Raw genomic sequence first — 13,215 nt, forward strand, 5'->3', positions numbered from 1 at the left:
CAGCTGAAGAGGTTTCCTCCCTGAGCCGGGGAGGGAGCAGTTTGAAATATCTGATCTTTTCTACTACGGCGTCTTTCCAGGGATGGGATTCAAAAATTTTAGCAACCAGTTGTCTGCCCAGTTGCTTTGTGGGCATAGCCATGGTGGGCATGGCCTACTCGGCCTCCTGCACCATGGTGGTGAGGAGCATTTCCATCCTCCCCATGCTCTGGAGCAGTGTTTCTCAACCTTAGCAACTTGAAGATGTCCGGACTTCAACTCCCAGAATTCCCCAAATTCTGGGAGTTGAAGTCCGGACATCTTCAAGTTGCCAAGGTTGAGAAACACTGCTCTGGAGGCTTTTCTTGAGCCTCTCGAAGGTGAAAATAGAGTCCTCTGGACTCCAGAGACCTTCTGGAAGCCGGAAACAGGCCTGTTTCCAGACTTCCAGAACTTCCAGGAGGCCTATTTTTCGCCGTCCTGGAGCCTCTGTGTGGGTCCTGCATTTACCTGGCATCCAAAATGACAGGGACATGCAGTCAGGGGAGACAGGGGAGGCAGAGCCTCATCACTGTCATCATGAAAAGAAAAAAAAATGTAAAAGGAAAAGGCAAGAGCTGAGGTCAGGCTGAGCTAGTTGCTGCCAGAGTCATCGCGGATGACTCTGCTTAACTAAAAAGCACTAAAAAAGCACCCTCTACAGGAGGAGGCAGGAGAACGAAGTACCTCATCTAGTCTGACTTTAGGCATTTTAGGATTACTCGAGCAGAGTTAAGCAAGGGTTAAAAGCCTAAAAATTCCTGTTGTAGGTGAGGCACGTCGTTCTCCTGCCTCCTCCTGTAGAGGGCGCTTTTTAGAGGCTTTTTTAAACAGTTAAGCAGAGTCATCCATGGTGACTCTGGCAGCAACTAGCCCAGCCTGACCTCAGCTCTTGCCTTTTTCCTTTTACATTTTTTTTCTTTTCATGATGGCAGGCAAGAGCAGAGTTGAACTCCTCTCTGAAACAGCTGGAAAAAGGTATGTGTGGGTCGGAGGGAAGGGGAGGAATTCAAACTTCATCCTCAAGTGTAGATCCCTCCCCAAGTGTAGTTGATTGCAGGCAGAGCCACGATGCCTTTTCAAATACACACACACACACACACACAGACACACACACTTCTCTGTGTGCATGTGTCTGTTTGAGAGAGGGGGGAGGGAGGGAGAGAGGGAGGAAGAGGGAGGGAGAAGAAAAAGAATGAGGAAACTTTTTCGCAAAGGAGGAACTGAGCATGCCTGGCTGTGGAATTCTGGGAGCTGAAGTCCACAAGTCTAAAAAAATTTGAAACCCACCACTATGTCAGTGCCTCACCAGCCATAAACCTCACTACACGTCACTGCAAAATGGGCTGTGTGTAGACTCATGGGAGGGTGGGTGAGTGGGTGGGGCCAGCCAGTCCTTCATCTACCAGTTTGGCGAACCAGGTGTAAAATTAGCATCCGGTTCACCCAAACCGGTCCTAATGGGCTGAATCCCACCCCTGCATCTTTCCTTGAATATCTTTTGCACAATCAAGAGTAATCCCTTGTGATATTTAGAAGACAGGTCATGCCCTTTCTTTGGGGAAAAGTTTTAGACTGCCAAATTTAGACAGTCCAAACTTTGGACTATCGTATTTTGGACCCCCTCTTCTTTCTGGCAGTCCCTCAAATACTGGCACACTGCTAGCAGGATTAGGGGTGACATGATAGCACTGTTCCAATATCTAAGGAGTGGCTACAAAGAAGAGAGGAGTCAACCTATTATCCAAGGCACCTGAAGGCAGAATAAGAACCAATTGATAGAAGCTAATCAAGGAGAGAAGCAACCTGAAACGTAGGAGAAATTTCCTGACAGTGAGAACAATTAAACAATGGAACAGCTTGTCTTCAGAAGTTCTGGGTGCTGCATTTTAAGAAGAGATTGGGGTAGACATTTGTCTGAATTATATAGGGTCTCCTGCTTGTGCAAGGGGTTGGACTAGAAGACCTCCAAAGTCCCTTCCATCTCCGCTATTCTGTTATTCTGAATTTGTCAGTAAACTGGGTGGTGTTGTTTTTTTTTTAGCAATATTGCATATTGTTTTAAAAGTTAGCATTTTGTAAATGGTCTAACTTATACACTGGCAAAATAGCTATTGTGAGCATACAAGTAGCCTCGGCTTGCAATCATTCACTTAGTGACTTACGATTGTTTTTCATACTTACAACCATTGTGGCATCCCTGTGGTCACATGATCAGAATCCACGTATTTATAACAACTGAAGTGTCCCAGGGTCATGTGATCACTTTTTACGACTTTTTGACAAGCAAAGTCAGTGGGGAAGCACTGTCGTGTCGCTAACTCAACAACTGCAATGATTCACTTAACAACTGTGGCAAGAAAGGTTGTAAAATGGGGCAAAACTCACTTAACAGCTTAGCTTTAGCTAAGTAACAGAAATTTTGGAATCAACTATGGTCGTAAGTCGAGGATTATCTGTATCTTTGTGTATGTATTTATGGCTGACTACATTTGTGGGTATCATAATGGAGGGATTTTATCCTATATACAAAATATAATACCATGATGGGAGATAATTAAGTTGATTCGTTAAATAGTTCTAAGACTGTAACAAATGCATTTAAGAATTAAACAAATATATATTGAATTAGCAGAAAATTGTGCAAGAAAATATACTAACTTTATGACATCTCCAAATGAGTATCCAGCTGACCTTGAAAAATACTTTCCTTCCCTTTTTCTTGGAGGAGAAACTATTGATTTTTCCCTTCTTGTTCAAAGACTTATCAAACTTACTTATAAAACAGTTACAAATCAATAACATCAAAGTTTTGCAGGCATTTCCAGCCTTTTCCCCTGATAGCATTTAGATCTTGGCAGTTTTATAGGAACACTAGACAACATGGTGCTAATGTGCCCTAACACAACTTCCTGGTCTCCTCTCTGCCCCTCCCTCTTTTTTTGAAAAGTTTATTTTCATTAAAGAGAGAGAGAAGATGAGAGGAAGAAAGAGGGAGAGGGAGAAGGAGGGAGGGGGAGAAGACAGAGGGAGGGAGGGAGAGGGAGGCAGGCAAGCAGAGAAGGAGAAGGAGGGGAAGGCGGAAAGGAGAGAGGAGGGGAGGGGAGAAAGAGGGAGGCAGGGAGAGGTAGGTAGGCAGGCAGGCAGGGAGGGAGGGAGAAGGAGGGAGGGAGAGAAGGAGGGGAGAGAGGGAAGGAGACAGGGAGAAGGAGGGAGGGGGAGGGAGGGAGGGAGAAGGAGGGAGGGAGAGAAGGAGGGAGGGGAGAGAGGGAAGGAGGCGGGAGAAGAGAGGAGGGAGGGGGAGGGAGGGAAGAGGGAGGGAGAGAAGGAGGGAGAAGGTGGGAGGGAGAGAAGGAGGGAGGGGAGAGATGGAAGGAGACAGGGAGAAGGAGGGAGGGGGAGGGAGGGAGAAGGAGGGAGGGAGAGAAGGAGGGAGGGGAGAGAGGGAAGGAGGCAGGGAGAAGGAGGGAGGGGGAGAAGGAGGGAGGGGAGAGAGGGAAGGAGGCAGGGAGAAGGAGGGAGGGGGAGGGAGGGAGAGAAGGTGGGAGGGGGAGAGGGAGGGAGGCAGGCAGGCAGGGAGAAGGAGGGAGGGAGAGAAGGAGGGAGGGAGAGAAGGAGGGAGGGGAGAGAGGGAAGGAGACAGGGAGAAGGAGGGAGGGGGAGGGAGGGAGAGAAGGTGGGAGGGGGAGAGAGAGGGAGGGAGGGAGAGGGAGGGAGGCAGGCAGGGAGAAGGAGGGAGGGGGAGGGAGGGAGAGAAGGTGGGAGGGGAGAGGGAGGGAGAGGTAAGTAGGCAGCCAGGCAGACAGGGAGGGAGGGAGAAGGAGGGAGAGGGAGGGAGAGAGGGAGGGAGGATGGGAGAGAGATGAATAGAGAGAAAGAGGGAGGGGAATGGATATAGTGCATAAGTTGTTAATAGGGACCAGAAAGACCCTAATATAATTCAGGTCCATGGAAGCTTACAATGTGAATTTGGATTGGTCACTTTTTTCAGCCTAACCTACAGTATTTTAGTAGCATAGGATGGTTGTGAAGAATAATGGAGTGCTTGTATATCTCACTGAACTCCTGCATTAAAGGAAAGTTATATTTCTAGCAAAGAAACTCTTAACACAAATAAGTGTGAAGTTTACTTCTTACAAGTAAATGTGAAGTTCTAGTACTGCTTTACAAAGCCTTAGTAAGACTACACTTGGAATATGGCATCCAGGACTGGTCACTACAACACAAAAAAGATGTTAAGACTCTGGAAGAGTGCAGAGAAGAGCAGCAAAAAGGATTAGGGGTCTGGAGACTAAAACATACGGAACAATGGTTACGGGGAATTGGATATGCCTACTCCAATGAAAAGAAGGATTAGGGGGGAACATGAGCCGAGGGTGGCGCAGTGGTTAGGGTGCAGTACTGCAGGCCACTTCAGCTGACTGTTATCTGCAGTTCAGCGGTTTTAATCTCCACCGGCTCAAGGTTGACTCAGCCTTCCATCCTTCCGAGGTGGGTGAAATGAGGACCCAGACGGTGGGGGTGATGTGCTGACTCTGTAAACCGCTTAGAGAGGGCTGAAAGCCCTATGAAGCGGTATATAAGTCTAACCGCTATTGCTATTGCTATGATACCATTGTTCCAATATTTGAGGGGCTGCTACAAAGATGAGGGGGTCAGCCTATTTTTCAAAGCACCAGAAGATGACAAGAAATGATAGTTGGAAACTAACCAAGGAGAGAAATTAGGAGAAATTTCCTGACAATTAGAACTATTACGGTAATCAACAGAATGACTTGCGTCCAGAAGTTGAGGGGGCTCCAACACTGGAAGTTTTTAAGAAGACAGGACAACCATTTGCTGAAATGGTATAGGGACGTGATGGCTAACCTTTTTGTCATCGTGTGCCGAAAGCATGCCTGCCTGTGAGTGCCAGTGCTCACGGTTCTACCACAAAACCGCGGACGACAAAATCGCGGTCGACGAAAGCGCGTATGTGACGTCATCACAGCGCGACGAAAAAGATCGAAAAAGATCGAAAAATGTAAAAATAAAGCTAAAACCTTCCCCTAACCCCCCACAAACCTAACCCTAAACCTAAACCTAAACCTAACCCTTAACCTAACCCTAAACCTAACCTAAACCTAACCCTTAACGTAACGAAAAACCTAACGCTAACCCTTAACCCTAACGCTAAACGTAACGCTAACGCTTCTAACCCTAACCCTAACCCCTTAACCTAACCCTAACCCTAACCCTTAACCTAACCCTTACCTTTATGTGAATCGGCTTGCTGTAATTTAATTTTTATTTCAATTTTTCAATCTTTTTCGTCGCGTTGTGATGACGTCACATACGCGATTTTGTCGACCGCGCTTTTGTGGAACGCGCTTTTGACGGGTCACGGTGCTCACACCCATAATGCCATGTACACACTTCATTTTGGGCCTATCAGGCCTCCCTGAAGCCTCCTGGGACCAAAAATGGGCTGTGGGGGCTCACTGCACCCCTCATGCTCCCTTCACACACACCCCACATGCGTGTGTGACCCCCCCATGCCACGCATGCACACACATCTCCCGCATGCACCCCGCCCCCTGCACATGCATAGCAGAGACCCGAAAACCAGCTGGATGGCAGGAAGTGTGCAGTGGAGCTGAATATAGCAATAGCAATAGCAATAGCAGTTGGACTTATATACTGCTTCATAGGGCTTTCAGCCCTCTCTAAGCGGTTTACAGAGTCAGCATATTGCCCCCAACAACAATCCAGGTCCTCATTTTACCCACCTCGGAAGGATGGAAGGCTGAGTCAACCTTGAGCCGGTGAGATTTGAACAGCCGAACTGCAGAACTGCAGTCAGCTGAAGTAGCCTGCAGTGCTGCATTTAACCACTGCGCCACCTCGGCTCATCGAATCAGGGCAATGGCTTCCATGCCATCTGTGGCACACGTGCCATAGGTTCACCATCACAGGTATAAGGTCTCTTGCTCGAGTAGGGAGATGGACTAGAAGATCTCTGAGAGATCCCCTTACAACTCTATTATTCTATGTTCTAAATAGAAATTGGTGTGTTGTAAATCAAAGCACAGGATTCTACCTTCATACGTGTTTTCAGGCATTTTATTTGAGTCCCGTAAAGGTCCCAATGGATTGGAAGAAAAGAATCTGATGGCTAGCTTCACTTTTGGTAAAATATTTTTATGACTGGTACCACGCCTACCCATGATAAATATTTGATGAATATACAATTCTCTCTTAAGAGCCATTTTGTGAGTACATTCAAAAGTTCCTAATAGGCTTCTACTGCAGTCCAAAAATATTTCCACCCATTTTCCTACACAGAAGATAGTTTTGATACTTTTCAAGCTTTTCAAATGAGAACTAGTGGTTCTAAGCATTCGTAGATAAGCCTTTTTGATAAATTAGTCTGTGAGATCAGAACAATTCCTTCTCTGCTGGCATTTAGAAAGACAATCTACTTTTTAAAGCCTTTGAGCTACTACTTTCAAGATTTGTCTACTGTTAGTTTTACTATTTGTTGCTATTTTCTACTGTGTGTGTGTGTGTGTGTGTGTGTGAGTGTGTGTGTGTGTGTGTGTGAGAGAGAGAGAGAGAGAGAGAGAGAGAACATACATCATTCTGAATTTGAGGAATTGTCTTAGCTGGCAGATAAAACAGATTTGAATTTTAAAGCTATTATTTGCAGTAGAACTCATCATGAACTAGAATGGCATAGCAATGCAAAATCATTACTGTGTTGTTACATGAGATAAGACTTAATGCATATATGTAGTCCTCAATGTATGACCAGAATTGGGACTAGAATTTCTATCGCTTACCAAGATGGTTGTTAAGTGAATCCGATATTTTTTGCCATGGCTGTTCATTTTTGCAGTTGTTAAATGAATTGTGTGGTCGTTCCCTATTTGCTTGTTGGAAGCGGCCTGGGAAGGTTGCAAATGATCATATGACCACAGAATGTGACAACTGTCATGATTACATATCAGTTTTCATGCACCCAAATTTTAATCAATGACCAGGGAGATCCTCCTCCTGTTTCCCCATAAAAAGAACCCTTTGGTGTGAGTTAGGCTGAGACAGAGTGACTAGCTCTTGGCTTAAGCCCAACTAATTTCATTAAGTACACCCAATCAGTTAATAGGGATGCAGAAAGGTCAGCAGTTCGGCGGTTCGAATCCCTAGTGCCAAGTAACAGAGTGAGCTCCCGCTACTTGTCCCAGCTTCTGCCAACTTAGCAGTTCGAAAGCATGTAAAATGCAAGTAGAAAAATAGGAACCGCCTTTGGTGGGAAGGTAACAGTGTTCCGTGCGCCTTCGGCATTTAGTCATGCCAGGCGCATGGCCACGGAGACATCTTTAGACAACACTGGCTCTTCGGCTTTGAAATGGAGTTGAGCACCGCCCCCAAGAGTCAGTAACAACTAGCACATATGTGCGAGGGGAACCTTTACCTTTAATCAGTTAATCTGCTTTTCTAATAACTTTTCTTTATCGTTCTGCAGATTTCTATGACATTTGTGATGTGGTGGATTGTCGAGGTTCCTGTCTGGACACTGGAGATGCGTTTGTTCCTGGGGACAATTATGGGGCCAGATGGACAGACTTGTCTTGGTAAGAAGCCTCTGCACAAAGAAATAGGAGAACCAAAAGGAAAATACCAAGCCAGGGGAGAAATCTGAGGTGGGGGAAATTAAAAAATTGCTTATCGATTGCTCCACTTTTCTTAAGTGATAAGGAAAAAAGAGGAATATAAATAATTATTATCCCTGTGAAAAGGAACTAACATTCATTGCAAGTGTCATCTTCTCATCATTCCCACCCATGCAAACTGATCTCTGAAAAAGCAATTAGAACAGGAACCTAATTTACATACTTACTAATTCCGAATTAATTCATCTTCATGAAATGACCTGGATCTCTTCCAGCTGATGCGTACAAGCTTCAATTTCACCTGATAAATCTTTCTGGGCAGTAGTGGTATTCAAAAAAATTTCCTACCAGTTCTGTGGGCGTGGCTTAGTGGTGGTGGGGTCATGTGACTGAGTAAGTGTGGCCAACTCAATGTCACTCACGGCCACATCCACTCAGTCACATGACAACCACCACCAAGCCATGCCCACAGAACCCGGTAGAAAGAAAAATAGAATTTCTACCTATCTGCCTATTTTCTGCCCAGGCCTGGCTTAATCTGTCAAAGGCCTCCTCCTGCATGCGCCGCCCGCTCTCCCTTCGCCAGTTCCATTTCCCCTACTTCAGAGGCCCCAACCCTAGCCCCACTTCCTCCCCCATGATGGCCTCTTTCTTTGGGCTTACCTTCCTTCCACAGGGGCGGGTCCGGACTTCGGAAGGCAAACTCTCTTTTTCCGTGCGACTGTGAGAAGCCTCCCAGCCGCCACCTCTTTGCCAGCTGCTTCCTGGCATTGGAGGCTGGCTGGAGGCCGCTGAAAACTACTGCAGGTCTTGAACGCACCCAAAAATACCGCTGCCATCACTGCCCTGTTCTTCGCGCCAGCCATACACGCACATCCCATTGCCTGCTGCACCGGAGGGACTAGTCCGGGCAAGTGGAAGTGGAAGGAATCTTGGCGGTCTTTGGGTCCAACCCTCAGCACAAGTAGGAGACCCAATACCTTTCAAATGTCTGTCCAATCTGTTTTAAAAGCCTCCAATGGTGGAGCGCCCAGAACTTCTGAAGGCAAGCTGTTCCACTGGTTAATTGTTCTCACTATCCAGAAATTTCTCCTTAATTCTAGGCTGCTTCTCTCCTTAGTTAATTTGCTTCTTGTCCTGCTGGTAAATAGATTTTTACAAATAGCCTGTAGATTTACAATCTGTAAATAGATGACATCTTCCTCTTTGTGGCAGCCCTTCAAATATTGGAATGCTGCTACCATGTCACCCCTACACCAGACCTGCCCAGTTCCTGCAACTGTTCTTCATATGTTTTTAGCCTCCAGCCCCCTAATCATCTTTGCTGCTCTTTTCTGCACTATTCCAGAAACTCAACTTCTTTTCTTATACTGTAATATGGTGAGCAAAACTGCATGCAGTATTCAGGTATCCTTGGAGTAAAATAATAGCAAATGATCCCAGACTACTCCAGAAAGTTATGTCAAGATTATAGGCTTTGCAATGAAAATAGTAAATCTGCAGACTCTAGAAAGAGAGTAGAGAAGAACATCAAAGATGGGACTGGAAGCTAAAACGTGAGGAAGAGCCAGAGGAATTGGGTATATCTAGTCTAGTGAAAAGAAGGACTAAAGGTGACATGATAACAGTCTTCCAATATCTGAGGAGCTTTCACAAAGAAAGAGATCAAGCTATTTTCCAAGGCACCTGAAGGCAGGACAAGAAGCAGTGGATCAGAGGTGGGTTTCAAAAATTGTTCGAACCTACTCTGTGGGTGTGGCCTCCTTTGTGGGAGTGGCTTGCCGCCCATGTGACTGGATGGGAGTGGCTTGCCGCCCATGTGACCAGATATGAAGATGCCGACGACACTTGTCAGAACCACCTTAAATTACCTCACACACAGCACTGCCATGCATAAGAATATGATGTAAACTTGTTTTTTAAAAGGCATCTTTGGTTTGCGTTAAAACAACTTCAACACACGCAATGTTCTGATTGCGCCACAAACGCAGTAGTCATCCTTGCCTTTCACAGAGGCACTGAGTTTTATAAATAGGAGCATGATAGTGTAGAATAATCATATCCAAGGACCAGTGGTGGGTTTCAAAAAATTTTGGAACCTCTTCTGTAGGTGTGGCCTGCTTTCCGGGTCCACTGGTGGAACCTCTTCTAACCGGTCCGGTAGATTTGACGAACCGGTTCTACCAAATAGGTGTGAACTGGCAGGAACCCACCTCTGCAGTGGATGGAAACTAAGCAAGGAGATAACCAACCTAGAAACTAAGGAGATATTTCTGACAGTTAAAACAATAACCAGTGGAAAAGCTTGCCTTCAGACATTGTGGGTGCTCCATTACTGAACTAGAAGTCTTCCAAGATCCCTTCCAGGAAGGACTCACTGGAGAAGAGCCTAATGCTGGGAAAGATTGAGGGCAAAAGAAGAAAGGGACAGCAGAGAATGAAGTGACTGGATGGAGTCATCAAAACCAGAAGTGGTATTCAGCAGGTTCTGGCCAGTTCTGGAGAACCGGTAGTGGAAATTTTGAGTAGTTTGGAGAACTGGTAAATACCACCTCTGACTGGCCTCGCCCCAATCTATTCCCTGCCTCCTGAGTCCCAGCTGATCAGGAGGAAATGGGGATTTTGCAGTAACCTTCCCCTGGAGTGGGGAGGGAATGGAGTTTTTACAGTATCCTTCCCCAGCCACACCAACCACACCATGCCCACCAAGCCACGCCCACAGGACTGGTAGTTAAAAGTTTTGAATCCCACCACTGACAAAAGCAGTAGGGGTGAGCTTAAATGGACTCCAGAGGATAGTAGAGGGCAGGAAGGCCTGGAGGAACAACGTCCATGGGGTTGCGGTGGGTCGCGATGGACGTGACTTTGCAACTAACAACAATTCTGTTATTCTCTTCATAGCAGTATTCCAATGTATTTAACCAAGCAAGACCTTAATACAAAGAAAGTTAATAAAAGTCAGCTGCAGGTAAGGGGAAGAAAAGTAAAATTTGGACCAAGCTTTGTTTTAATTAGATTTTTGGTTTTGACAGCTGTGCCAATACTTTTAATTTGTGAAGTTGTAGAAAGAACAGCCAGAGAGGGTAATCTCCAATGCAACACCACTCGGCAATCTAATCAATTGCCATGAGTCAGGAAGCAGCTGCATCACTATTCGGCTTTAAATTATGTTTCAGAATAATCAGACTCACGAAAGATATACCGTTATCTGCTAAATGTGCGAAGAGCATTCAGATGAGATGCTTCATAAAGCATGAATTTCACCTTTACAAGCAAATATTCTGCTTTTATCCATATTCCCCCATCCACCCAAGGTCCTCTAGAAAGTCCATTAGAAGTTTCCTTTGATTTTCTGATTTGTTTCACTTCACCATCAAAGTTTGATAGTTTTTCATGTGTGGGAATCCCACACACAGCACACACACTGCCAGTTCGGGACGCTTTTTTTTTTCTGTGCATGCAGAAAATTGTTCTGTGCATGCGCAGAACCAAAAATCAAAATGGTGCCGCCATAGGAGAACCAATTTGGGAGAGTGGCAGGCTTGGGTCCCTGCCAGTTCCAGCGACCCAGGCTGCCAAGTTACTACTGGTTCGGCCGAACCGGTCCAAACCGGTAGGAACCCACCTCTAAACAGCACTAAGCTTGAATCATGTCACTCTGAATCAGGAGTGGGTTTTGGCTCCCATTGCAACTGGTATGCTGCAACAGGAGTCAGGCGTGCACCATGGGCACGCACGCTGTTCAAGCATGTGCACTCACTTTCTGCAGCGCTCCAGCTACTCAGCATTGCATCACGCAGGTGCCATACGTTCAGCTGTGCATGCGCAGATGGCCCGTTTCCTTCAAATACAAGTAAGGAACGAGAGCGGGCCCTCCAAGCACCGTTCCGGTACGATGGTTGCTGCTTCCGGCAGGCACCGGTACATGGGTACCGGTTGCGTACTGCCTGCAACACAGCACAGCTCTGAATATTTAACATCTGGTTGCTCATTGACTTTCTTGTCAGAAGGTCACAAAAGATGATCACATATCCCCGGGGATACTGCAACCATCATAACTACTGGTCAGTTGCCAAGTGTCCGAATTGTGATCACGTGACTGTGGAGATGCTGTAACAGTCATGGAGTGTGAAAAACAGTCACAGGTCATTTTCTTCAGTGCCGTTGTAATGTCAAAGCGTCACTAAACGAACGGTTGTTACGTGAGGACTATCTGTACTGAACATGATGTCATTGAACCCATTATCTTTATTCAGGGACAATGAATGAGACACAGAAAGCTGTTTTTCATTTGTGAATGTTTGAGTCTATTCCTTTCACATCCAAATGCTAGCTCTTCATATTGGAGGAAGCAGGTAGCTGCTTTGTCGGTGTTTCTTAATGAAAATTGATTTCTCATGTCCATCACGCAAATTGTGATGAAATGCCAACAGACCTTGGGAACATAGGGGAAGCAACAGGACAGTTATAGGTGGGAACAGAACCAGAGAGGGTATTCAGCTCGTTTGGACCAGTTCGCCTGAATCGGTAGTGGAAATTGCAGGTTGGAAATTGCAGGTGGGCCAACCCGCCTACCTACCCAGGCTCTAAGCCATCCTATTTAGGCACGTTTTCAAGCCGTGTTCATGCATGTAAGCCGTGCGTACAATCAAAGCACATGCACAGAAGGCACACTCACATTTACAAACTGGTAGAGAAAGTAAGTGAATACTACCCCTGAACAGAGCCCATTATACAAGCATTTCTTGGAGCCCGGGTCAAGGAAATGCCTGAGAAGAGACTTAGAGCACCTACATTGCTTTCAGTACCGAGGTGGTATTCAGCTAGTTCTGACAGATTCTGGAGAATCGGTAATGGAAATTTTGAGTAGTTCGGAGAACGGCAAATAGGCTGGCCCCGCCCACACTGCCTCCCAGCCTCCTAGTTGATCTTCTTTTGTTGCCCTAAACAGGAAAACGGAGCTGCAAAGCAGGTTAGTGGGGTGGGGAGGGAATGGGGATTTTGTAGTACCCTTCCCCTGCCACACCTACAGGCCATGCCCACAAAGCCACACGATGCCCACAAAGCCACGCCAACAGAACCGATAGTAAAAAATATAGAATCCCACCACTGTTTCAGTATACTGTAGGTTGAGCAAGAGAATTCCTCTGGGTGGCTTTCAAGCAAGATCTAGCAAGAAAGATCTCAGACATCAAGTGGGTCTTTTTTCTGTATTCGTGGGCTTAACACAAATGGAGTCATTGGCTTTTTTACTCTTGTGATGCAAAAGTACCACGGTTACACACACAAATCAGGCACGTCTAACTTTTGTGGCTGAACCATCAAGGATGCTGACAAAACTCCACTCAACAACTCCACTCAACAACAGTCCTTTCAAACTGACGACATAAAAACAGTATTACTGCATATAGCCTCTAGCATACATGTCCTACACTCCAGCCCTTAGCTGCTTTTAGTGTTGCTGCTAAGTTGGAAGTATTTCACTCATGTTTCCTTGTAGATGAAAATGAATGCGAAAGGAATAATGGAGGCTGCAGCGAGTTCT

At 46.0% G+C, this 13,215-nt stretch overlaps 1 protein-coding gene across 1 annotated transcript in view; it reads left to right on the top strand.

The window, feature by feature from the left end:
- Positions 1-13,215, top strand: part of OIT3 (oncoprotein induced transcript 3) — a 61,617-nt gene that overhangs the window by 18,151 nt on the left and 30,251 nt on the right. The window contains 3 exon segments of the mRNA XM_032231764.1: positions 7,523-7,592; positions 7,594-7,631; positions 13,171-13,215. Of these exon segments, the coding sequence (XP_032087655.1) occupies positions 7,523-7,592; positions 7,594-7,631; positions 13,171-13,215 (153 nt within the window).

Source organism: Thamnophis elegans, chromosome 15 (genome assembly GCF_009769535.1).
Source record: "Thamnophis elegans isolate rThaEle1 chromosome 15, rThaEle1.pri, whole genome shotgun sequence".
Classification (NCBI taxonomy): Eukaryota; Metazoa; Chordata; class Lepidosauria; order Squamata; family Colubridae; genus Thamnophis; species Thamnophis elegans.